Source organism: Nomia melanderi, chromosome 2 (genome assembly GCF_051020985.1).
Source record: "Nomia melanderi isolate GNS246 chromosome 2, iyNomMela1, whole genome shotgun sequence".
In the NCBI taxonomy this organism is placed as follows: domain Eukaryota; kingdom Metazoa; phylum Arthropoda; class Insecta; order Hymenoptera; family Halictidae; genus Nomia; species Nomia melanderi.
This window is the reverse complement of record NC_135000.1, coordinates 26216746-26238043: the sequence shown is the minus strand read 5'-3', so window position 1 is coordinate 26238043 and position 21298 is coordinate 26216746. Positions and strand designations below refer to the sequence as shown.

Genomic DNA, 21298 nt, shown 5'->3' with positions numbered 1-21298 from the left:
TCCAATCTATCCTGTCCCTCGTCGATGATAATACAGAAAATAATGCATACAAAGAAGGGAAAAAGCATCCGATTTGGAAGACATTGTTTTTAAATGTATTTCAATAAATCGATATTAGTTGTATGTCGCCGATTAAATACAAGAGTCTGATTTTCGACAATATTTAGACCACTTGCAAATTTATCACAGAATTACGTAAAACTTTCACGCGAAATGAAGTAGTACGCCACGTCATAAAACCACCAGTTTGCTTTCGTACAATCAGGAGCTTCTCTTACGAGCATGTTACAGTGATCGATGCATGTCATTCTTGACAGATTGTCGTTCGATCAGAAATTCCGGGAAAGTAACTGTAAATTTATTGTGCTATGAAACGTATCGAAAAATTGTTGGCTTGAATTCGTCATGTCAAGAAACGGGGAAACCGAAGAAGAGAAAGTGATTTTGGACTCCAGTGGCCAAGAAACAGTTATGGAAGTGCCAGTATCTATTGAAAAGCATAACCTGAAAGTCAGACGAAGAAATGTAATCGAAACAATGAACTTCGCACAGACAGAAGATAAAAATTCGGATTCCGAAGACAGGGTGCCTCTTGTAAGAATGCCTGATTCAACAAGGGCATGGCATGACAATGTTATACCACATATACCTGACATCGCGGACTTTAGTTTGCCAGGTAAACAAAACGGAGTGTTAAATTGCAAAGACGATAGCAGTTTATTAGAAGACGATTTTGGTGATACAGACACACTGTCGCATAGGGAACGAATGAAAGTAAGCGTTATTCGAGGAAGCGTTGTTAATCCAAATTTAACATTAGGAGAACTCAGGCTACTGGGTTGCAGTAGCGAAGGCCTTGTTAATGGTATTTTATTAATACGATGATATAGTATTATCAACAAGGAACCTTCGTACAAGCTACTCTATCAAATTTTTCACTTTCTTTTGTGTAATTACCTTTATGACATTTACAAGAAATGATTAAATTATACCCAAATATTTTTCCTGTAATTTAACAGTTTAACATTATGGGTTCCTTATTGAAAATAATTTTGTACCTTGTAATTAAATCTTGACATCATGAAGATGATCTGTAGATGATATAAGAAGGATATTGTGGCCAAAGCTTCTAAGATTATCGGAAGAAAGTAGTTTACCTGAAAGTGAATTAAAAATGATGCAGGATTGTGTACCAAATGAAGTCTATCAGCAAATACTAAAGGACGTAGCTCGTAGTGGCAATCACATTCCCCAAAGTGCTACACAACATGAAATAGATTGCTTTCATGAACAGCTGACCCAATTGATGTGTTGGGTTCTGCACAAACATTCTACATTAAAGTCAGTATTATTTATTTGTTTATTGTACCAGAGAGCATTTCATTTTTTAATGCTGTCTGGTCATGTGTTAAAAATATTACCTTTAAGCATATATATATAAATAAAAATAATATAAAATGAAATAATACGTACTTAGTTACTACCAGGGATATAATGACATAGCTGCAACTGTTTTAATCGTCATGGGCTTAGAAAAAGCATTAAACATACTCGAAAGTATCTCAATAGAATTTCTGGAAAGATTTATGGAGAAAACTATGGAAAAAGTAAATCAAGAATTATATTACATATTTGCACTGTTGGAAAGAGTACATCCCTCTTTATTGGAACACCTGGAGAAGTTAGTATAATATTGAACCTATGTTATTTCAATGTCATTGACACAGAAAGCTTTTGCAGTTATTAAATCTATTTTATACTCTAGCGTAGAATTATTTCCACACTTTGCATTGGCTGAGTATACAACATGGTATGCACATAAATATGCGGAGAATAGGAAATTGTTGCACAGATTATTTGATTACTTTCTTGGTAGTCCTCCTCTGATGCCTCTCTATTTGAGTACTGTGATCGTAGCGCATAGAGCAACAGAAATTTTTAATACTACTCCCGACATGGGTCATACACATCAAGTACTGTGTACTGTGAGTACATTTTAACTGTATAAATAAAATTACATTTAATAATTCACAGTTGATAGAAAATTATTATTTGTAGTTGCCAGATGATTTACCTTTCGAAACACTTTTAATTGAAGCAAAAGTTTTATATCGTCAGTATCCTCCTGAGTCTATAAGTAATGATGTTAGAGAATATGATCAGAAACGAAAATGCAAAGAACAAGAATGGAAGGCAAAAGCAGAAGCGCTTCGTCAAGAAAGAGAAAAACAACGTCAAGTTAAAATAGTGAAATCTATGTCACGTTTACCGTATCGTATTAGAAATTATAAAACTATCACAGTGGTAACAATTTTGGCTATAGGATTGTACGCTTATTTTAAATCTTCTACTGGCCTCAACTGACATTAAATGAATCTACTGTATTTAAAAAATATTGTGTGCGCATTTTTTAAACAGTATTTGATTGTATTGTATACTGTTAACTTAAAAAATGGTAGCATAAATTGACCAGCACACAGATATTAAAGAAACGTGTTCTACCATGAACTAAGTGTGATCAAGAATCATTCAACAGATCATTTCACGATAATAACTTGTTTCTTAACGTGAAATAAGAATGTCGAGCATTCCTGCGCTGTCTTTACGCTGTTTTACAAAACTCAAAGTTTTTGTGCACATATTTACTATGTTAAAAACGGAAATAAAAATTTGTACAGACACAGAGAATGCATATACTTATGGGAAAAAAATATTTCTGAAATAAGTATATTTTGAGATATAAAAGGGACTTAGAATACAATGAGTATATTTATGATTTAGATTATAATTATGTCTTTACAGATATTATTAATAAAATTACATAATTTTTCAATTCAAGTTATTCTTGTATAAACCTGCACTCATATTTTTTTACTGATATAACTTTAACTAGAATTTTGTTGTTACAAATACATTTTTTGGAATCAATTTCCCTTAAATTACCCAAATAAAATTTGCAAACAGCATAGAAATATTAAATACTATTGTAAATATTTTGTATAATTACATTACATTAAATAAGTTACATAGTACCTACAGGGTTTCTCGAGGGGGTTCAAGTGGACGTCTCCTCTTGCCCCCCACCCGGATAGCCGACAAAGTGGTTACCAGGTGAGAAGAGGCGAACTATACCTGAAATACTATGAGTAAAGCATAAAACAATTTGAACAAAGTATAGAAATAGTTGTAAAAAAAAAATCATTCCTTTTTTCTTTATTTTCAATTACTTGTGCGAATTCATATTAGCACTATTAAACATAATACACATATATACAAAAGTATGATAAATTGGAATAATTACACAAAAATATTATTTAAATCTGCTATTTATAATTGCATATTTATAATATGGCAAGAATAGGAAATGGACCAATGTTATAAGGTATTTACAATAGATTCTACTTAATATACATTTATATTATACATTAGACTAAGTAATATGTAAGGGTAAATTTATCTGGGTAATACTCTCACACTTTCAAAACAGTTTTAATGTAACTTAAAACATTAGGGTTTCTGAGAATGTCCATATGATTTACACCAGGAAAAACTTGAGAATAAATCTTTTGCTTCTGTTTGCCCTGCCACTGTTTGCAGGCTTCCAAACTTCTTAAATTTACAGTACCGTCACCATCACCAGGAAGCAATTGAGGAGTACCTTCTATCGATACACCAGGCTTATAATATAATCTAAAACAAATTTATGTGCAAATACTAGAACAGAAAAGATTATTACTTAATATTATTAAACTGTAATGCAATTATATACCTTTGTACTGTATCTATACCGTTCCCATATAAACAATGAATTTCAACTCCTGGGGCAGCAAAATTCAATTGGTACTTTTCATTATCTTTTCTAAATTCCCATGCATTTGGAACATTTATGTCTCTGTAGAACAAATGAAATTGTTGTTACTACTTATATTATTATATTAATATTACAAATTGTGTATGTTATACATTACATTAAATAATCTTTTAAAGTGGCTAATGTATAATTTTTTTGTTCCGATTGAACCAATATTTCTGTTTCCTTCCAAAATAATTTTGATGGTAATAACCATCCTAAACTAGGATTAGTTATTTGTTCATCTTTGAGAACACTTTGACGTAGAACATATGCACCCAAATCATCTCCTACAATGACAAAGTAATTAAGGATATGAATTTTAATGTAAACAACATATTTGTGAGAATTATTTACCAATAGCAAAAACTTTAAGAGCCTTAACAGAACCAGCCCAAGCAGCTGAAAGAGTAATCAAAGAACTGATATGTTTATCTTTCCATTTTTGAGTTTGACGTTGTAAAAATATAAGTGTCATTGGTCCACCCATGCTGTGTGCTAATAATGTTACAGGTGTCCGGTTATTTGCATTATACGTTACTTCAACCAATTCCTTTAATTTGCTAAAAAATTCTTCATTCTCATCTAAATAAAAAAATTGTTCAAAAATAGTAAAATTATAGAAATTTGCTATTGTCATAGCTTTAATAAAGATTTTTACACTTATACATACTGGGTGCTTTTCTAAAATCATAAGGTGCTCCTCGTATAGAATGATTTCTAACATATCCAAGCTCATTAACTAACATATTACCAATGTCTCTGAAATAAGCTCCTGGAGATGCTTTACTGGGATCCAAATATTCAACAACAAATGGATCACCCCAGCCAGGTACACGTATATCAACACCATCTTGATTTCTTGTTGTTCTTGTTACATTATCATAAGTCAATTTCATATTATCAATCTAAAATGATAATATTTTTAAAAACTCAATAATAAACAAAGACATGTTAAATGTGAAATACACATTTACCCAACAGTCTATAACCACTGGCACAAGTAATTCCAAATTCAACCAAATATTAAAGTATTCTTTAGTAACTTTCTCACACAAATAATGTACTATTGTTGTCTTATTAAGTTTGGCTTCAATCTGACTGCCCCCATCGCCTGGAACTTTTCAATACAATCATCAATTTAGTTTACAATTATCATAATTTATTACAAACATATTATGAAAAAAGATTACCAAATATAACTGGCGATATTTGTTTATTTTTGACATGCCACAGTTTCGCAGATGGAATACAACACAAAGATGTTATTGCACAAATGAACAAACACAAGCGCATGGTAGTCCAAAACACTATAGAATCTCATTGAATCTTATTAAAATTGTAAATTAAAATTAATTTTTTTACAAACAATCTGTCAATTTTTATTACATTACACAGAACCACGGGAACACGTACAAAACAAAAACCGTTACACTGTAAATATTTGTTATTTCGATATCTATGGTATATATACAATCAACTGATGACGCACTCGTTTCAACATCGACATTGAGAGTGATCGCACGCTATAATAAACGAAATGCTTTATTGATGTTTTTAATGAGGAAATTCTTAAATGACGAACACATTAAACTGTTGATAAGTAATATCTTATAATGAGTTCTGATAAACCTTATTCTAAGAAATGAATAATGAATATCTATTGTTCTAAAATCTTAATAAATATTCACATTCCTCAAATATTAAAAATAATTATTCTATGTTTTTGCAAGTAATCCAAAATGACTTAAGTATACGTCATGAAGAACGTGCAAGTGCAATGTGTATTTATTATGCCACTTTTATAACCACGTTGCACTTATAAGTACATAATATATAGTGTAACCAATTACCAAGCCATTGATCATCAACATTTTATGAGATATTGTAATAAATAAAGACAATTAAGTTATTGCCTCAAGTTTGAAATGTTTTCACATTTGAATAATTTATTTAAAATACATATTAATATATCTCTGATCTAAATATTTATTGATTTCACTACTTCACAAAATGAAATTAAATTGTTTAATAAAATCGAGATTTGAAACTTTTAAATCTATTTAAAATTGAATTATAAAAGAAATCCATTTTAATATTGTCACATTTAATCAATGATTTTATGAAATATATTTTCTGTTCATAAGAAATGAAAAAAATATAGTAAACATTTTTGTAACAGTGTTTATTGAGCATTAAAACAGAAAACTTTGTTTTATTATTGGCATTTTCATATAAATTTTTTCTTATTGCATGAATAAAAGTTACAGTTTTTTGTTAATATCATTATTAAATTTTATGTAAATAAAGGGCACATAACGCACGAGTGATATTTATGTACTATTTTTTGGAGGTTGTTGAAGGATATTTGTATGACGAAAATGGAGAAAACATAATTAATAAAATTGGAAGGAGAATAAAATTTTAGTGTAATAATTTAATTAAATAAGAAATTGTATACGAGTCAATGGATATATATGGACTGTATAGAAACAGAAACTGTGATTAACCTAAAAGTTTCACTTCAATTAACATTTTAATTAATAAACGAACAAAGTAATTTCATAAAATATGTTAATCTAAGAGGATTTTAAAGTTTAAAATTAAAAAATGCCAACAGTTATAGCATTGGATGTGTCTCTGTCAATGAGACGTCCAATATTAGGAAGTGTACCTTGTGAGAATAACCAAAATGAACAGTTAACAAGACATCATCTAGCCATTCATGGAATAAATGCATTATTACATTATTTACAAGTAAATTCGAAGCTGGAGTTTGTATCTTTAGTAAGTGCATGTACTTTATTACTCATATTATGCTACTGTTATGTTCAATTAATTTTTATATTTCGTTTCTGCCTTAGGTTGTATTTTCTTCTTTATATGAAGTTATTTGTCCTTTTACTCGTGACTATGATAGTATTCGTTCAAAATTGCAAAATATAGAAGAATGTGACAAGACTTGCATTGAAACCGCTCTTCACGGTGTTAATAATGTTATTATGGCAGAGTGGGGCAATACTACAGCTTGTCAAGTAGTTCTAATTACAGATGGTAATCCTGGAGTAGGTCCAATGTCATTGGGTGACTCCTTGAATTCCTTAAATATAACAAGGGATGTAAATCCATTTCCACTACCTTTTCCATATCCAGGAAAATTAAGTATTGTATGCATTGCACCCCAACAAGGTAACAACTATTTATTAATAGTTACAACACACAGTGTTTCTATTAAAGTATCCATTAGCTATTATTAAATTCTATGATTTTGATGCACAAATAGATCTTGGTCTACACATGGGTTTGCCACTTTATCATCGATTAGTTGAATTGGCTGGTGGTGATAGTGTAGTACTTGTGCCAGAATCACCACTTTCAAAGAACTCTGTCACCACATGCTTCCAGAAATTAGCAGAAACTAATTATATTTCTTTTCAAGGATATTTGAAATGTGGCAATTTAGGTTCTTGCATTCTTCTATCACCTGCACCAATGGTAAGCAATACAATTTTTCAGAAATAAACAAGTGTAAAATTATAATACTTGTATATTTTAGCCTTATACTAAAAAGACAGATTTTGAATTAGTATCTGGTTTAATGATATCAAAAACAATAGAAATCTGTGGTTTTATATCAGTAGTAGATGTTGGAAGTCCTAGCGCTATATCCAGACATTTAGTTCTGCCATTAGCTACAGAGAAAAGTCCAAGTATGCAAGGGATATCTTTGGAAGAAGATTCGGATACAGATGAGAATGGAGATGAGGGAAAAATACCATCATTTTGTGTGTTATTACATGGAGCTTTAAAGGTAACACATAAAGTTCAATTCTTATATTTCCTATATTTCAATATTTTAATGATTACAAGCGTTTACATTGTTTACATAAGATTAAATGCTTTGACTGCAGGTGGAAAATATGGTAGCACTGTGTTTATTGAGTAATGAGTGGTATGGTTTCATATACTCATGGGCAGATACAAAAAAGAAATCAAACTTAATGTTGACAGTGTTAGAACCAGGTCTAGATGTAGTACCCTGGTTAGGTTGTTTCAATAATTTAGGACCAGTTGACCCAACTAAAGGGACTGCTGCTCTTTTTCCAGTTAGACCAAATGAAAAAAGAAGTTATACTCAAAATGCACCTTCTTGGATTCGCCAAGTTGGGTTGCAATCTGATATTCAGAAAATTTTGAGGCATGCAAGAAAATTGCCAGAGAAGACACAAAACTTTTATAAGGTAAATTAATAATACATCAAATTATGAATATCCTTAACTTTTAATGTCCATATTTTGATGCAGGAAGTCAATAGATTACGTAGAGCTGCTGCCTCTATGGGGTTTGTGGAACTATTAGAAGGATTAGCATGTATCTTGGAAAGAGAATGTACATTACTCCCTCCTAATTTAAATCCCGATTGTACAATTCAGATGGGTCATGTAGCTTCTATGATAAGGAAACCTGAGTTTCTTGAACTCAGGTATAATATACCACCAGCACGTACAAGATTCCAACATGGAGGATCATAGATGAGACAATAATAGCATTTTTTATATTATTGATTTTTATTAAAAAGACTTTACACATATCGTTTTGAAAAAACTGTATAAATCTAATTCCTTAATAATGTTTGGTTATTTATCTTCTAGACTATTAATCATATATGACAAAATGCAATACAATCCTTTTGCAGTTTGGAGGCTTGAATATTTATTCAAATCAGGAACATGAACAAACAATGTTCTTTGAGGTTTCATTTGCAAAGATTTATAGAATATATATTCACATAAATATCTGCCTGCATTATCCGAAACACAAGCATTACATTCTGTTTCTTTTGAATTTTTATTAACTGCCTCACAGACTTCATCAACATTAATAGCAGTTTTAAAAACTTCAGGCGTAATAGTACTTTCATCTGGACATTTCTCACATATATCTGGTTTGACATAGCCATTATTGTGAGCACAGCATTCTATAGTTAAACAGTCTGCTTGGCTAGACACGCCTACATTGAGAACCACCTAAAAAAATAATTGTTTGAACTTTAGTTAAACTTTAATAGTTTCATTAGAAACAAATGAATTACCATTGGATTGTACTCTTCCAAAAGTTTGGGTAGATAAGTAGCTACATCGTCATACGAGACTGGAATTTCTTCGGTGATTAATTTTACATTTTTTAATTCCTCTGAATCGGCGAATAATTTATTTAATTCTTTCACGGCTTCCCAGCTCGCGTTAACAACATGATTATTAAATGGACCGAAACCAGTTACTAAAACTGAACATTTGTAGTCCGAATGCATTATTACTTACTAATGTTTTTCTATTCTTTCGAAAACGATTCCGTTGTGTCTGTTATCTTTTTTCATATCAGTGAAATTATCATTATTTAAATATACAATAGGGATTTTAATTGATGCAATATCTCGGAGCGGATGGAGCCACGTAGGTAGCAGCAACAAACGAGCTTCAATCCGTACGCACAGTCTAGGTAGCAGATTATTTATGACACAGGAGAAAGAACCAGTTGGGGAAAATGGCTGACGATGCGTTTGGTCATGTTTTGACAATTTTACTTCTTTGATTACATCAGTTGAAAAGCAGTATATTATATTTTGAAGTATGATTTCGGTTGTGACGTGAAATAAATACTCTGATCAAGACTGAATATATTGATCAGCACACGTGTCTTGATCGATCAAGGGGAGTCTATTAAAACTTGTCTGGACATGTTTTGAGTAGCTGCCATCAGGAAATACTCATTATAAAAGTCAGAAAAATTTTATAGTAACGTTTACGGAAAGATTATATTGTGGGATTTTTCTACCATTGGTAATTATATTTACATCCTCATTTTGTCATTAAAACAAATATTATTTGTTTTTTTAATAGATTGATTAATTTTTGTTGCATAAATTTTTGTACTACAAATTCTATGGTTTACAATTACGATTTCAATAAATTAAGAAAAACTATTTCTATTAATTGTTTTTGTAACTTCTGTTTCCGCGTATAGACATTTTCCTTATATTCATAGACAATATTCTCATCACATTATAATTGTCACAATAGTGGATTTTAATGTATTTCATAATAAAACACTTTGTTTTAGATAATCAAACACTTATATTGATTGACAACTTATGTGATATAATGTAACAATATTGTGTAACATGAAAGTATTTATAACATTTCTATAAAAGAGAAATAAGAATGATATACTTTTGAGGCAATAAAATGTCTGTTGGTCCATTTAATAATGGGACAGCATTTCGCTAGTCTCAGAGAATTTTTTAGAATGGATGGTGAACGGCAGTCTTCCGAAGTGTGTAATAGTGTTATTCAACCATCGCAATTAGAAATGACAAATCAAGATAGCATAGAAAATTTACATGATAATGAGAATAATGGAAATGTACCTGTGTTAAACTCAAATTCATTTCTACGTGGAGAATGTAAACTGGATGGGAATTTGGACAACGATCGATTAAATTTAGAACTAGATAATCATAATTCTAAATTTGAATCTTTATACAGCCAACCAGTTGAAACTCAGGATTCAAAGCAAATTTGTAGCAATGGAAATGTTACTAATGATATAGTAACTTACAAGCAACAGGAAGCATGTTGCAGTAGTTCAGAGGGTAGTAATAATAGCAGTAGTTCAGAAGATAGTCCTGTGAATCCTCCTTTAAGAAGATCTTCTAAAACTTTATCGTTCGGAAAACGAAAAAGTAACGAAATATATTGTTTGTATTTCAGTTTTTGTCCGCCGAAACTTTAATACTATAATCTATATGTACTTTTCACGTAGGTAAACAGTGTAATAAAGAACAAAATCCTACGTGCACTCACGTTTTATCATCTAAAAAGAAGCGCAGTAATTGGGTTTTAAAATTTAACTGCGCCAAAAGCAAAGCCTCTAAGAGCACTGACATTATTCCCGGTCACGGAAATAATAGTTCAGATTGCGTTTGTACCAGTTATAGAAGAACTGAAGAGCATTCTGTTGGAGCTAATGTTGTACTTAACAGTCGGTCGGCTCCACAAAGTCCAGTACTGGGACCACTTCCACCCAGTCCTGTAATTGATCTGTCAAGAATCTATCAAGAGGAGTTTCCTATGGAAGTACGAGTGACATTAGATTAATGTAACTTTATGTAACTTTTTTTTAAAAGTATTGCAGTTTAGATATACTTTATTGCAGGATTGCGATAAAAGAGCTCGCTTACAACGAGCACGCGAAATGGAAGAAGGTGTTGAACCACCTCCTGGTTATAAGCCTAATTATCCTTCTGGAATACAGGTACATCCAAATGGAATAACGGTGGACAGTTTAGCAGCCTTATTTCAAGCTCACGCTGGTATACAAGCTGCTGCTCTAACAGCATTGTCCCAAATTGACTTTACTTTAATTCCGCACATCGAAAGGCCGGCGCATACGCAGGTAGACGAGTCATTTTCTTTGATGATCACCGAACAAACGGAGGCTTAAATTGGTCGATGTTCATGAATTTATAGGTTGATTATGTTCATTGTCTTGTACCGGATCTCAGATCGATTACAGCTTGTTCCTTTTATTGGGGTAAGATGGATAGATATGAAGCGGAACGATTATTAGAAGGCAAACAGGATGGGACGTTCCTATTGCGGGACTCAGCTCAAGAGGAATTTCTTTTTTCCGTGAGTTTTCGAAAGTATGGACGTTCTCTGCATGCGCGAATTGAACAGTGGAATCATAAATTTAGTTTCGATGCGCACGATCCTGGAGTTTATGCCTCGGAAACGGTACGTCGTGGATCTTTTTTTCTGAAGACGAAGAAAAACGGTAATTGACATCTCAATTATTATTGTTTTGTTGTTGTCGTTGCGTTTCTTTTTTAGGTGTGCGGCTTAATTGAACATTATAAGGATCCATCTTGTTGTATGTTCTTTGAACCTATGCTGACGATACCATTGCATCGTAATTTTGCCTTTCCATTACAACACCTCTGCCGAGCGGTGATAACCACACGAACAACATACGACGGTATAAATAAGCTGCAGTTGCCAAAGACACTTAAAAGTTATCTCAAGGAATACCATTACAAGCAAAGAGTACGCATTAGGCGATTGGATACTGAAAACGATTTGCAGTCTGATGGAAGATCCATATCATACTTACCTTTAATATGAATCGTTGTATTCATATTCGATAGAACTATCATATGTTACCTTGTTAATTTTTTTATTCGAATCTACCAATTTACCACAGACAGCATATGTACAGTACTGGGACCAATAATCGCTGCATGGATATGGATTGTCGATACTTAAAAAAAAAAAAAAATATTTATTAATTTTACGCAAATGTTGCACAATTTGAGAAATAATTATTTTCCTCCTACTCTCCGTCCCTTATTCTGTTTATTCTATGTTTGTAAGTAAGGTAATAGCTTTTTTCTAATATTAAAAGTTTGCGATTGTATTTACATTCCTATGGCAAGTATCGATAGTCTTCTTATTAAAATATCTGATTTGAAAGTTGCAGGGAAGAACGATTTGGATCCATTATTGTCGTATGCACAGTATTATAGTGTCGAGGATAGAAATTGTTTTCAAATGTCCTCCTAACAAAACGAATTGCAATATTAGTAACTAAACCATACATACTCTACAGTAAAAGGAACAGTAGATTAATTTAAACAATAGCTATCGTTTTACTTCATCAACGTTTGAATTACAATTATTGTATACATTGTTTTGTAAAGAACAACATGTATATACAGTACAATGGCTGCTTAAGATACACAACATGCTATAAGTTTTATATACTTCAGCAGTTAAACTTTTATCTTGTTTCTCCACACTTATTTGTAATTTAATTTAATCAATAACCCGTACACAATTTGGTTTATATTTTAATTGTGTTCATAGAAAATTGTAAGCTCAATATCGGAAAGCATTGTTACCTAGTGTAATCATTGAATTTTTCATTTTGAAGATGAAAGGAAAAATTTGTGATTCGTACAGCACCTGTTGTGCCTACTTACATGCGAAATATCATTATTGAAAAACTGTGTTCATGTTCACCATTATTAAATATAATGAAAATTACAAAAGTGTATACATATAATTATCTTCAACCTTAACAAAATAATTATTCGATGAACATACGTACATTCAAGTTTTGATAAATTATTAGATCTACAAATTATTACTTATACTAGAGGAGAGTGTGTTACAACACAGATGCAGGAAAATTGGTTATTGATACAAATAATAATAACTGTAAAAACTTATTAGTATTATGATTAATATTTTTTCAAATATATACACGTATACAAGTATATATTTAAGGTTTCAGTGCATCGTACAAACAAATTACATTACAAGTATAATTTCAAAAAAAAAGGATTTACAACTTTGGGTTAATAGTTGGTTGTCACAAGTCGTCTCATACATGTAATGTGTACTGCATAAATGGTAGCACAATATTATAATTAAACAAAAAGAACGACACAAACAGTACAATTAAAAAGGTATCTATATTTAATATAGGAATTAACATAGTTTCCTCTTCGTACGCGTGTACAAAGTTCAAATCGTTTTGCGTTCTCTATTTTTAGAAAAAGGATACTGATAAACTTTCTTTCCCACTTCTCAACCATATATAATTCTGTAACCAGCATATACCTAAAATACCAATACTCTAGGAACGAAAGTAATCTTCTCACTGGATTAACCATATTTTTATGAATATCCGTGAAACGGTTAAAATCGAATTAACTAGGTTATGTGTCCACTTAGTAAGGTGTGTCGCGCCATGACAGGTTTTAAGATTTTTACCAACTTTTCAAAGGATTGATATCTAAAACTCAGATATCTAAAAGATCTGATATAGAAAAATAGCGTCACTGTCACGTTACCATTGTATCACTCTAAAAGTTCATTTCAATAATTAAATTAAAAATTTCTCATGAATTATTTTTATTAATTACGGCAGAAACCGTGATACATAATCTAACTAACCATGTAACTATGTTACATATAATAATAAATACACATTTCCAAGGATGATTGTATTAAGAGAGATTTTTCAAAATATAATCATTGAAGTTTTTCAACGTGTTCTGCATGTCTTTGTATTCAGATATTGCACAAGCTTCTTCAAGCGGCAGCCATTTAAATGTTTGATGTTCGTCTGACAGTTGGATAGGTTTATTGCTATTTAATAGTTCCGCCAGCCAATAAATCACAATTTTTGGTGTCCCATTCACTGAATAGTTCAGTTCCTGTTTCGCATCCTCGAAAACCTTTAAATCGGTAGCTAGCAAACCTGCTTCCTCTTTTGTCTCGCGGAGCGCGGTTTCCATATCCGATTCGCCGGGATCGACATGACCTGCAAGAGTGACATCAACAACACTGCAATCTACTCACATTTCTCTTGCCGACAAAAGAGGTATCATCATTCATTTTTTTTTATATAAAAAGCATCTAACACAGGTTCACGCGAACACTAGACTTTCTACCAATCAATTAAAAGTAGCTAATCATTCTACAGTATCAACACTAAAACCAAGCAATTAAATCGCCTTTTCCTAATTTCGTCATAGAAACATTAAAAGTGCATCTATCGAGATTTCAACTAATTTACAATTGTTTATCTATTACCAAAACAATTTCTCCAGTGACTCAGAGAATAATTTACCATTTCATTTGAAAAAGAAATCAGGAATGGTCATTTTGACTGGTAGTTCTTGTCAGATACAAACGCAACGTGGAATGGATTGACACAAATTACTGTGATACAGCAAAATCTAGAAGTCATTAACACGTTGACTGCCACGGTGGTCACCGATGACCGGAGCTTCCAAATTGCTGAGAAACTACAATAAAAAACTTGATTTCAAATAAAAATATTCACTAACATAAGTGGCTCATAACGTAATATGATTACCGTGATAAACCATTAATAATTATTGTCAATATTATTTGCCTTTGATAAAGAATGAGTAGTACTATTCAAAACGCTAGAAATTTTCTAATCAACGTGTTGAACGAGGAAACCGGTGGCAGGCGATGCGAGTGTAACAAGTTGACGTTTGACAAGAGTATTCTACAGTTCACAGGTTAAGGGTTATGTACCAAGAGCAGATGTTTACACGACGTGGGAAAACAGGATTGCCCTACAAACCTTTCGGCGGTGTCCAGTGATGTTGGCCGTAGGAAACTTGCAGCATTAGATATTCTATGATCCCTTGAGCTCGACGGAATACAACGAAACCGCAAGCACGCTTTGCCATTTTGCCTCTGACGGAATTAACGGCTAACGCGATTATGACACAAGTAATAGTTTACTTCGGATGGAGTGCCTGATAAAGACATCAACATGTGCGAATCAGTGAGACTTTACCGGTCACGTTATTTGAACCGTTTCAAAAACGAGAAATGTTTCGAGGTACAAATGTAGTTAGCGCCAGTGTGCCATTGGGTGCCTTAAAATTGAACATGTATGAGTACAGTTGACCGTTTGCACTCGAAAGTTTCTCAATGGAAATATTCAACGTTTTCTGACAAGATATAGGTGATATTGTTTGAAACTAATTTAACGATAATTTATAGATAAATTAAGCGACAGAGGTATTTAAATATTTCACGTAGCAATGCAAACTTTATGAAGTTGAATGTTTAATATTTCAAATTGAAGTTTGCATTAAACTTTTTGAAGTTGAATATTTAATATTTTAAATTAAAGTTTGGTATTGCTACGTGAAATATTTAAATAAAACATCTCTGTTGCTCAATTTATCTATGAATACGTATATATAATACGTATATATAATAATATATAATAAGTACAATTTTTACAAAACTATGAAGTTGAATATTTAATATTTCAAATCAAAGTTTGCATTGCTATGTGAGATATTTAAACAAAACACCTCTGTCGCTAAATTTATCTATGAATTATCGTTGAATCAGTACAATTTTTACAAAACTATGAAGTTGAATATTTCAAATTAGCTTTGTTGTATAATCACGTGGTGATTGAGAGTCACCTCTCGAATGCAAAGGGTTAACGGTCCACGTTCTCTCTCTTCTATAATTCATATTAAAAAAAAAAGGTAATTCATGTCTTATTTCAAGGGATGACCGTATGTATTGATAACATTCTTATTAAATATAATGCAAAATAAGAGGAAGTATATTTCTCGACGGCCCGTTACTCGCGTTTCTTTACATTTTACAGATCCGACTCCTGTTGAGACGCCGACGTTCAGCTGAAACGAGCTTGTAACTTCGAAAGGAATCTTAGTTGGGAAACGATGCTTGTTACCATTTTATTAGAAACGCTTCTGCTACATTTTGTTGGCTAAATACCGATCACCAGAAAACATTTAGTAAAGCTGTGTGTGTGTGTGTGTGTGTGTTCGTATGTATATTTGTATGTGTATTTGTACGTATGTATGCATGTATGAATGTACGTATGTATATGTAAGAGTATCTACAAACTGTTGTATCTATTGCGCGTGTGACCGTTTTGCATGTATGGTTACGTAACTATACTTGGAAGTACCAATACAACGAGGTAGTAAATCTAATGAGACTAATACAAATTGAAACTCGTCACGCGTGTGTTTAATCTTCACCACCGGTTCCAAATCCCTGTCAATTGGTCCCAGTGGGTTTACCATCTCTCACTGTATCTCGCTACCTTCAAATATACGTATGCAACGATGTGCGCGTGGTACGTGGGCCGAAGTTTTGATGCAGCTGGATGGATGACGGGCCGCGATCGAACACGGGAACAGGCTTCGAGTCGAGCTCGCAATTGTCTCGTATAATTATCACGCTTTATTACTTTCATACAAAAATTGGAAAAAACCTGTCCGCGGACCGGCGCGAACAGTGCGTCCCATATCGTCCGAAAGGTTCCCGAGTGTCATCCGTTCAGCTGTTCAGAGTTTCTTTTCTGGGTTCCATCTTGAATTTGTCCTCCGCAATTTCGTCGGATCAGAGAATCTTTTACATTCACCCGACGGAGTTGAAGCAAGCGGTCGAACAAACGATAAATGTCTTATCCCTGGAGGGGGTGGGGGGGCAGGTATACGTGTGTATGCGATGTATTGTTATTAATATACAGCAGAGTCGATGATTTCGTTTTGCTTTCTGGTTTGTCTTCGCGTTTTACAGCCGTGAACCATCGTCGTTTACGCTACGGGAGGCTCTTATCTTCTGTAACATGAATTCGTAACTGCTATAATGGTAAACTTTCCTATATAATCGGTCCGGAGCCGCGACCGTTCGACGTCCATTTTAAATGGTAGACCGGCACACCGTTCGGAACTGTCTCTCGATCGTTCGCGACGCAATTCCGAGGTGTTCACAGCGCTCCGTCGCGTTTTCCTTCGTTCAGCGAGGAGTGGGCGGGAGCGACGAGAGGGACGTTCCTCGATCCGAAAATCAAGAGCGGGAAGCCCCGGAGCGGCTTCGTCGATGGTCGAACCTTCGAAAGAGAACGTCGCGCGGGGGAGGAATGGAGAAGTTCAGACGAGTCGCGAGCGATCCGTGTTTGTCGCGCGTACAATCTTCGCATTCGATTGACCCGGGAATCTGTGTGTGTTCGTCTCTTCCGTTCTCCGTCGACGGAGATCGACGGAGGAACGATTGGGTCTTGTTCGACGAGTGGCTACGTCGGAGGTACTTAGGTGCTATCAGTCGTTCATTCGATTCGAAAAGAAAGAGAGTGACGCATCTCGGAGGAGAAGAAGTACTCGGAAATGTTTTCCGCTCGGTGTTCTCGGTGTGTGCTCGGTATCTGGTAATTATTGTGTGTATTTTTGTGTGTTTTTGTGTATTTGTGTTTGTGTGTTGCGTGTATGCGCGCGTGTTTAGAAACGTAAAAAAATGCTTCGTGTTCCGTATTTATTTAAATAAATTAGTCATTGCCTATAAGTAAATTTACTCGAGATTAATCTTAGGCAAATATAAAAAAGTTTTTCCGCGTTTACTCGAATAATCCCGAGTTGTGTGTGTGTTTTTCCATTCGTTCGATTCGATTCGTTCTCCTTCGTTCGTCTCCGATTTCTCTCCTCTCGGTTTAATCATTATTATTTATATATCTCGTCCGCTCTCCGTCGTGTCCTTCTTCCGTTTCGTTCCGTTGTCTCTTCGTCCCCGTGTGTATTATTCTCTCTCTCCGTGTTGCGAATGCAATGTTTGTTGTTGTTTGTTGTTGTTGTTCGTTTGTTTGTTTGTTTTTTTTTTTTATTTTTTTTTTATTCGTGTTCTTGGTGTGTGAGGCTTCATTTATTTGGTTAATTTAGTACCTTCGTATATTATATTATTTATATACACCAAGTCTTCTCTAGATCGCCTCTACATTTACAATAATTCCTAATTTAGTTTCATTCAACCGCGAATACATTTGCGAATAAAAGGTTAAATAGCGTAATAGTGTATAGCCAATTACAATACTTAAATATAATCCTTATATGGTACTTTTTTTTTCGTAGAAACAACAGATCTCGTTATCGACGATGTCGTGCGCGCGTGCGTGTTTTGTTAAGTATGCTCCGGAATTCTTTCGGAGTGAAGTACTTGTGTTTTACTCGAACGAGTTTACGAGTAGAATCGCTCGACGACGATAATTCCTAAACAATGTTAAATAATAGCTTTCTTCTTCTTCTTCTTCTTCATCATCTTCTTCATCTTCATCTTCATCTTCTTCATCTTCTTTTTCTTCTTCTTCTTCTTCTTGTTCTTCTATCTTCTTCGATCTCGTTTTTATATCTTGTCTTAATATTATTTGTGTACTATGCGTAAAAATAAAAGTAAAAATAAAAATAATAATAACAATAGTAGTAGTAGTAACAATAATATTAATAACTAATAATAATAATAATTAATAATAATAACTAGTAGTAATAATAATAATAATAATAATCGTAATCATGGTTACAATAATAATTATCATTACGCATTGAATTAATTGGCTATCGTTTTGTAGGGTTTCCATAGCATTTAAACTTATGATATAAAAAAAGTGGGGGATAAAGATATTGTAAAAATATTCGAAAATGTAAATGTTTCGGCGCGCGACGACCAATAATGCTTCGCGGCCTATCGAAAAACGGCTGTATTTCTTTAAACGCTCAATGGATGATTGATTAATGTGTGAAGGTAGTTTCGTTAAGGGGTATAATTCTACGCGTTCCTTTACAGGGTTTTCCCTCGAGACGTGTATGATCGGTTATTTACAAACAGACCTCTCCTGTTTCAATGTTCTCTTTACGCGTGCGAAACATTGCGAAAAGAAAGACTCTCGTCGACGTCGTGTTGCATAGATTCTGTCGTGCGCGTGACGACACGCGCGCGTGTGTGTGCTCATTCGACCGGTTTCGATTTCTCCATTATTTCTTTTCTCTCCTCTCTTAATTTTACCTTAAACGTGGTACAATATCGTCTTGCCCTCCGTAGAGTACGTAATTTTTCCTCACTTATAGAACTCTCTTAATCGCACTGCACTCCACCGCACCGCACCGCACCGCACCGCACCGCACCGCACCGCACCGCACCGCACCGCACCGCACCGCACCGTACCGTACCGCACACCGCACCGCACCGCACCGTATCTCACCGCACCGCACATAGAGGCACACAGCGATTCCGCACAAATCCCATCTTAAGTGTCGCGAGAGATTCGCCGTTTCGCCCGGATGACGCGTCGTTTAGGCACAGTTCCGTTACAAGCAATGAAATTCGTCTCTCTGCCGTCGTTCGGTTCTTACGAAGCGTCCCGAGAAGAAGGGGAAAAGCTACTAGGGGAAGAGGGAAACGACGTGTCTCGACGGCCGGTGAAAGCTTCCCCTCGAGCCCAACGGAAAAAACACAATTTGGTATCCTCTTGCCTGAACGCGGAGCGGGGACGAGGATCGTGTCGCTTAGAACGAATAATACTGTAAACGCGACGCACCGTCACTGCGATGATGTGTCTCCTTCGTCGCGCACGCGGAATCGTCGGATCGAGCAGCTTCGAGGAACGAGCGGATCCGCGCGCGCGACGGATGCGAGAGCAGAAGCGTACGAGTTCGGATATATTCCTTCGTCTCGATCGTTTCCGGGTTCGTCCGAACGGAGACGGCAATTTCGAGTCTGACCGATATCGCGGGGAACGTTGCAATTTTCCTCCCCTCCTCCTCCTCGCGTTCTCCCTTTCTTCTCTGTTTCGCGGTGCACGCAATTCCTTCCCCCGTTCCTTTCGTTTGTCTCTATCACTCGCGCATTCACTCTCATTCTCTCTATCATTCTCTCTCTCTCTCTCTTAGTTTCTCTCGCTTCTTGACATTACAATTCGCAAACCGACGTAGTTCCAATTTGGCACTCGGGAGTATTTGAGTGACGTGTGTATATATGTATATATATATATATATATATACACAGATATACATATAAATACATAGACACGTGTTCAGCCATTAAATACGAATCACAGTGTCCCAGCAGCGTATTTTCGTGAACGTATGTCGGATCGGGCGCGTTGGCGGAGGATCGGCGATCGGCGAGAGCAACGATTCGTTCGACCGGGAATCGCTTAACGGTGTGTGTGTGTGTGCGTGCGCGCGTGTGTGTGTGTGTAGTGTGATATCGTTAGACAAAGATTTCCCGGGTGTCGGACGGGGGATCGGAATCGATGTCGGTGTCGGTGGCAGAATTGATATCGAGATCGAGATCGGCGTCGGCATCGGCTTGTTCTTTACCGTCGTCGGAATCGGAATCGGAATCGGAGTCGGACTCGGTATCGGAATCAAAGTTCAAGTCCCAGAAGAAGGAGGAATAGAAAACGTCGTGGTCGTCGGTGGCTGCGAGGAGTCCATGCGATCGTTCGGGAGGGCGTTATGGGTTGTTGGCGCGGGCTGCTATCGAGCCTGTCGTCGGCAGTCACAGCTTCAGTTCGTTCGCAATCTTGCTGGCAATATTTTTAAAACCGATCGACGTGCCCGAGATGCGTTTGAAACGTACACCGTTCAGAGAAAGTCGTGGCAGTTTACAAACTTCGATCTCCCATTGTACTTGGCTGTCTGTCGCCGCGTCGCCGTGCGCGCACAGCAGCAGGAACCTTTCGCGCTGTTCGTACTGACATTTATTGGCGTCCAGTACCTGAAGCGGATCGACAAACCGTTAGTTAAAACAACAACAATTCATCCCCTCGGATCGAGTCCGCGGTTTCGTTAGTTTTATTTTTTTTTTTTTTCAAAGCGTAACGCGCGCGCGGCGCGGCTTAGTAGTAGCAGTAGTAGTAGCAGTAGCAGTAGTAGTAGTAGTGAATAGCAAGTTCACCCGGTCGATCCGCTAAGCCGGTTCGCGCGGATTCGAGCGTGCTTTGTAATAGCGTCTCTACAGATCATTCGATTCATTCCGAAATTGGGAAACGTTCCGAGAAGCTTGTTCTACTTGT

The 21298-nt window shown here is 35.0% G+C and overlaps 7 protein-coding genes across 30 annotated transcripts in view; 3 read left to right on the top strand and 4 right to left on the bottom strand.

The window, feature by feature from the left end:
- Window positions 1-33: 33 nt before the first annotated feature.
- LOC116433216 (TBC1 domain family member 20) lies at window positions 34-3989 on the top strand. Of its 3 annotated transcripts, none has more exons than XM_031991078.2 (5): window positions 34-774; window positions 1184-1341; window positions 1478-1681; window positions 1766-1985; window positions 2059-3989. In XM_031991078.2, exons 1-5 carry the CDS (start codon window positions 406-408, stop codon window positions 2362-2364), a joined length of 1257 nt encoding a protein of 418 aa, XP_031846938.1. In that variant the 5' UTR covers window positions 34-405; the 3' UTR covers window positions 2365-3989. The 3 variants fall into 3 exon arrangements, with proteins under 3 accessions (XP_031846938.1, XP_076221122.1, XP_031846937.1); XM_076365007.1 differs by having other exon boundaries at window positions 34-865; window positions 1098-1341; window positions 2042-2245; XM_031991077.2 differs by having other exon boundaries at window positions 35-865; window positions 1098-1341.
- LOC116433217 (lysosomal phospholipase A and acyltransferase) lies at window positions 3182-5195 on the bottom strand. Its single transcript, XM_031991080.2, has 7 exons — window positions 5044-5195; window positions 4828-4970; window positions 4524-4758; window positions 4208-4435; window positions 3969-4140; window positions 3770-3892; window positions 3182-3690 (listed from the first exon to the last, which is right to left on the bottom strand). Exons 1-7 carry the CDS (start codon window positions 5144-5146, stop codon window positions 3471-3473), a joined length of 1224 nt encoding a protein of 407 aa, XP_031846940.1. The 5' UTR covers window positions 5147-5195; the 3' UTR covers window positions 3182-3470.
- Window positions 5196-5311: 116 nt separating this feature from the next.
- IntS14 (integrator complex subunit 14) lies at window positions 5312-8439 on the top strand. Of its 6 annotated transcripts, none has more exons than XM_031991065.2 (7): window positions 5312-5453; window positions 6471-6637; window positions 6715-7039; window positions 7134-7345; window positions 7407-7661; window positions 7762-8091; window positions 8155-8439. In XM_031991065.2, exons 1-7 carry the CDS (start codon window positions 5312-5314, stop codon window positions 8380-8382), a joined length of 1659 nt encoding a protein of 552 aa, XP_031846925.1. In that variant the 3' UTR covers window positions 8383-8439. The 6 variants fall into 6 exon arrangements, with proteins under 6 accessions (XP_031846925.1, XP_031846933.1, XP_031846931.1 ...); XM_031991073.2 differs by having other exon boundaries at window positions 5339-5453; window positions 6204-6637; XM_031991071.2 differs by having other exon boundaries at window positions 5340-5453; window positions 6161-6637.
- Window positions 8440-8487: 48 nt separating this feature from the next.
- On the bottom strand, window positions 8488-9161 carry LOC116433219 (pyroglutamyl-peptidase 1). Its single transcript, XM_031991082.2, has 2 exons — window positions 8943-9161; window positions 8488-8877 (listed from the first exon to the last, which is right to left on the bottom strand). The coding sequence occupies exons 1-2, from the start codon at window positions 9159-9161 to the stop codon at window positions 8488-8490; spliced, it is 609 nt and encodes a 202-aa protein (XP_031846942.1).
- Window positions 9162-9539: 378 nt separating this feature from the next.
- On the top strand, window positions 9540-16468 carry Socs36E (Suppressor of cytokine signaling at 36E). 6 transcript variants are annotated; one of them, XM_076365006.1, is made up of 8 exons: window positions 9540-9690; window positions 9971-10592; window positions 10673-10986; window positions 11066-11305; window positions 11380-11646; window positions 11743-12277; window positions 12389-14299; window positions 14963-16468. In XM_076365006.1, the coding sequence occupies exons 2-6, from the start codon at window positions 10118-10120 to the stop codon at window positions 12031-12033; spliced, it is 1587 nt and encodes a 528-aa protein (XP_076221121.1). In that variant the 5' UTR covers window positions 9540-9690; window positions 9971-10117; the 3' UTR covers window positions 12034-12277; window positions 12389-14299; window positions 14963-16468. The 6 variants fall into 6 exon arrangements, with proteins under 6 accessions (XP_076221121.1, XP_076221120.1, XP_076221119.1 ...); XM_076365005.1 differs by having other exon boundaries at window positions 12383-14299; XM_076365004.1 differs by having other exon boundaries at window positions 11743-12286.
- Window positions 13630-15178, bottom strand: Apf (purine phosphoribosyltransferase family protein Apf). 2 transcript variants are annotated; one of them, XR_004236258.2, is made up of 3 exons: window positions 15035-15178; window positions 13870-14239; window positions 13630-13778 (listed from the first exon to the last, which is right to left on the bottom strand). XR_004236258.2 is itself a non-coding variant. In XM_031991084.2 (2 exons), exons 1-2 carry the CDS (start codon window positions 15141-15143, stop codon window positions 13923-13925), a joined length of 426 nt encoding a protein of 141 aa, XP_031846944.1. In that variant the 5' UTR covers window positions 15144-15178; the 3' UTR covers window positions 13811-13922. The 2 variants fall into 2 exon arrangements, 1 of the variants encoding a protein (XP_031846944.1); XM_031991084.2 differs by lacking the exon at window positions 13630-13778 and having other exon boundaries at window positions 13811-14239.
- Window positions 16469-17751: 1283 nt separating the features above from the next.
- The window catches only part of LOC116433157 (serine/threonine-protein kinase MARK2), a 52929-nt gene continuing 49382 nt past the window's right edge, over window positions 17752-21298 (bottom strand). For all 11 annotated transcript variants that reach the window (XM_076365000.1, XM_076364988.1, XM_076364993.1 and 8 more), the window contains one exon: window positions 17752-21000. In XM_076365000.1, the coding sequence (XP_076221115.1) occupies window positions 20782-21000 (219 nt within the window). In that variant the 3' untranslated portion in view covers window positions 17752-20781. The remainder of the gene's footprint in view (window positions 21001-21298) is intronic.

What these genes read in the sequence shown, in the direction of transcription:
- LOC116433216 (XM_031991077.2), top strand. Translation starts at nt 406, where the DNA reads ATGTCAAGAAACGGGGAAACCGAAGAAGAGAAAGTGATTTTGGACTCC. An exon ending in TTATTGGAACACCTGGAGAA is followed by an intron (nt 1,682 to 1,765) that starts GTTAGTATAATA and finishes TTTATACTCTAG; the next exon opens with CGTAGAATTATTTCCACACT. An exon ending in CACATCAAGTACTGTGTACT is followed by an intron (nt 1,986 to 2,058) that starts GTGAGTACATTT and finishes TATTATTTGTAG; the next exon opens with TTGCCAGATGATTTACCTTT.
- LOC116433217 (XM_031991080.2), bottom strand. Translation starts at nt 5,146, where the DNA reads ATGCGCTTGTGTTTGTTCATTTGTGCAATAACATCTTTGTGTTGTATT. An exon ending in CAGTGGTTATAGACTGTTGG is followed by an intron (nt 4,759 to 4,827) that starts GTAAATGTGTAT and finishes TTATCATTTTAG; the next exon opens with ATTGATAATATGAAATTGAC. An exon ending in ACTTTAAAAGATTATTTAAT is followed by an intron (nt 3,893 to 3,968) that starts GTAATGTATAAC and finishes TTTGTTCTACAG; the next exon opens with AGACATAAATGTTCCAAATG.
- IntS14 (XM_031991065.2), top strand. Translation starts at nt 5,312, where the DNA reads ATGGTATATATACAATCAACTGATGACGCACTCGTTTCAACATCGACA. An exon ending in ACACATTAAACTGTTGATAA is followed by an intron (nt 5,454 to 6,470) that starts GTAATATCTTAT and finishes AAATGCCAACAG; the next exon opens with TTATAGCATTGGATGTGTCT. An exon ending in TATTACATGGAGCTTTAAAG is followed by an intron (nt 7,662 to 7,761) that starts GTAACACATAAA and finishes CTTTGACTGCAG; the next exon opens with GTGGAAAATATGGTAGCACT.
- LOC116433219 (XM_031991082.2), bottom strand. Translation starts at nt 9,161, where the DNA reads ATGCATTCGGACTACAAATGTTCAGTTTTAGTAACTGGTTTCGGTCCA. An exon ending in TGGAAGAGTACAATCCAATG is followed by an intron (nt 8,878 to 8,942) that starts GTAATTCATTTG and finishes TTATTTTTTTAG; the next exon opens with GTGGTTCTCAATGTAGGCGT.
- Socs36E (XM_076365006.1), top strand. Translation starts at nt 10,118, where the DNA reads ATGGGACAGCATTTCGCTAGTCTCAGAGAATTTTTTAGAATGGATGGT. An exon ending in AAGAGGAGTTTCCTATGGAA is followed by an intron (nt 10,987 to 11,065) that starts GTACGAGTGACA and finishes ACTTTATTGCAG; the next exon opens with GATTGCGATAAAAGAGCTCG. An exon ending in AAAGGCCGGCGCATACGCAG is followed by an intron (nt 11,306 to 11,379) that starts GTAGACGAGTCA and finishes ATGAATTTATAG; the next exon opens with GTTGATTATGTTCATTGTCT.
- Apf (XM_031991084.2), bottom strand. Translation starts at nt 15,143, where the DNA reads ATGGCAAAGCGTGCTTGCGGTTTCGTTGTATTCCGTCGAGCTCAAGGG. An exon ending in TCACTGGACACCGCCGAAAG is followed by an intron (nt 14,240 to 15,034) that starts GTTTGTAGGGCA and finishes TCACTCTTGCAG; the next exon opens with GTCATGTCGATCCCGGCGAA.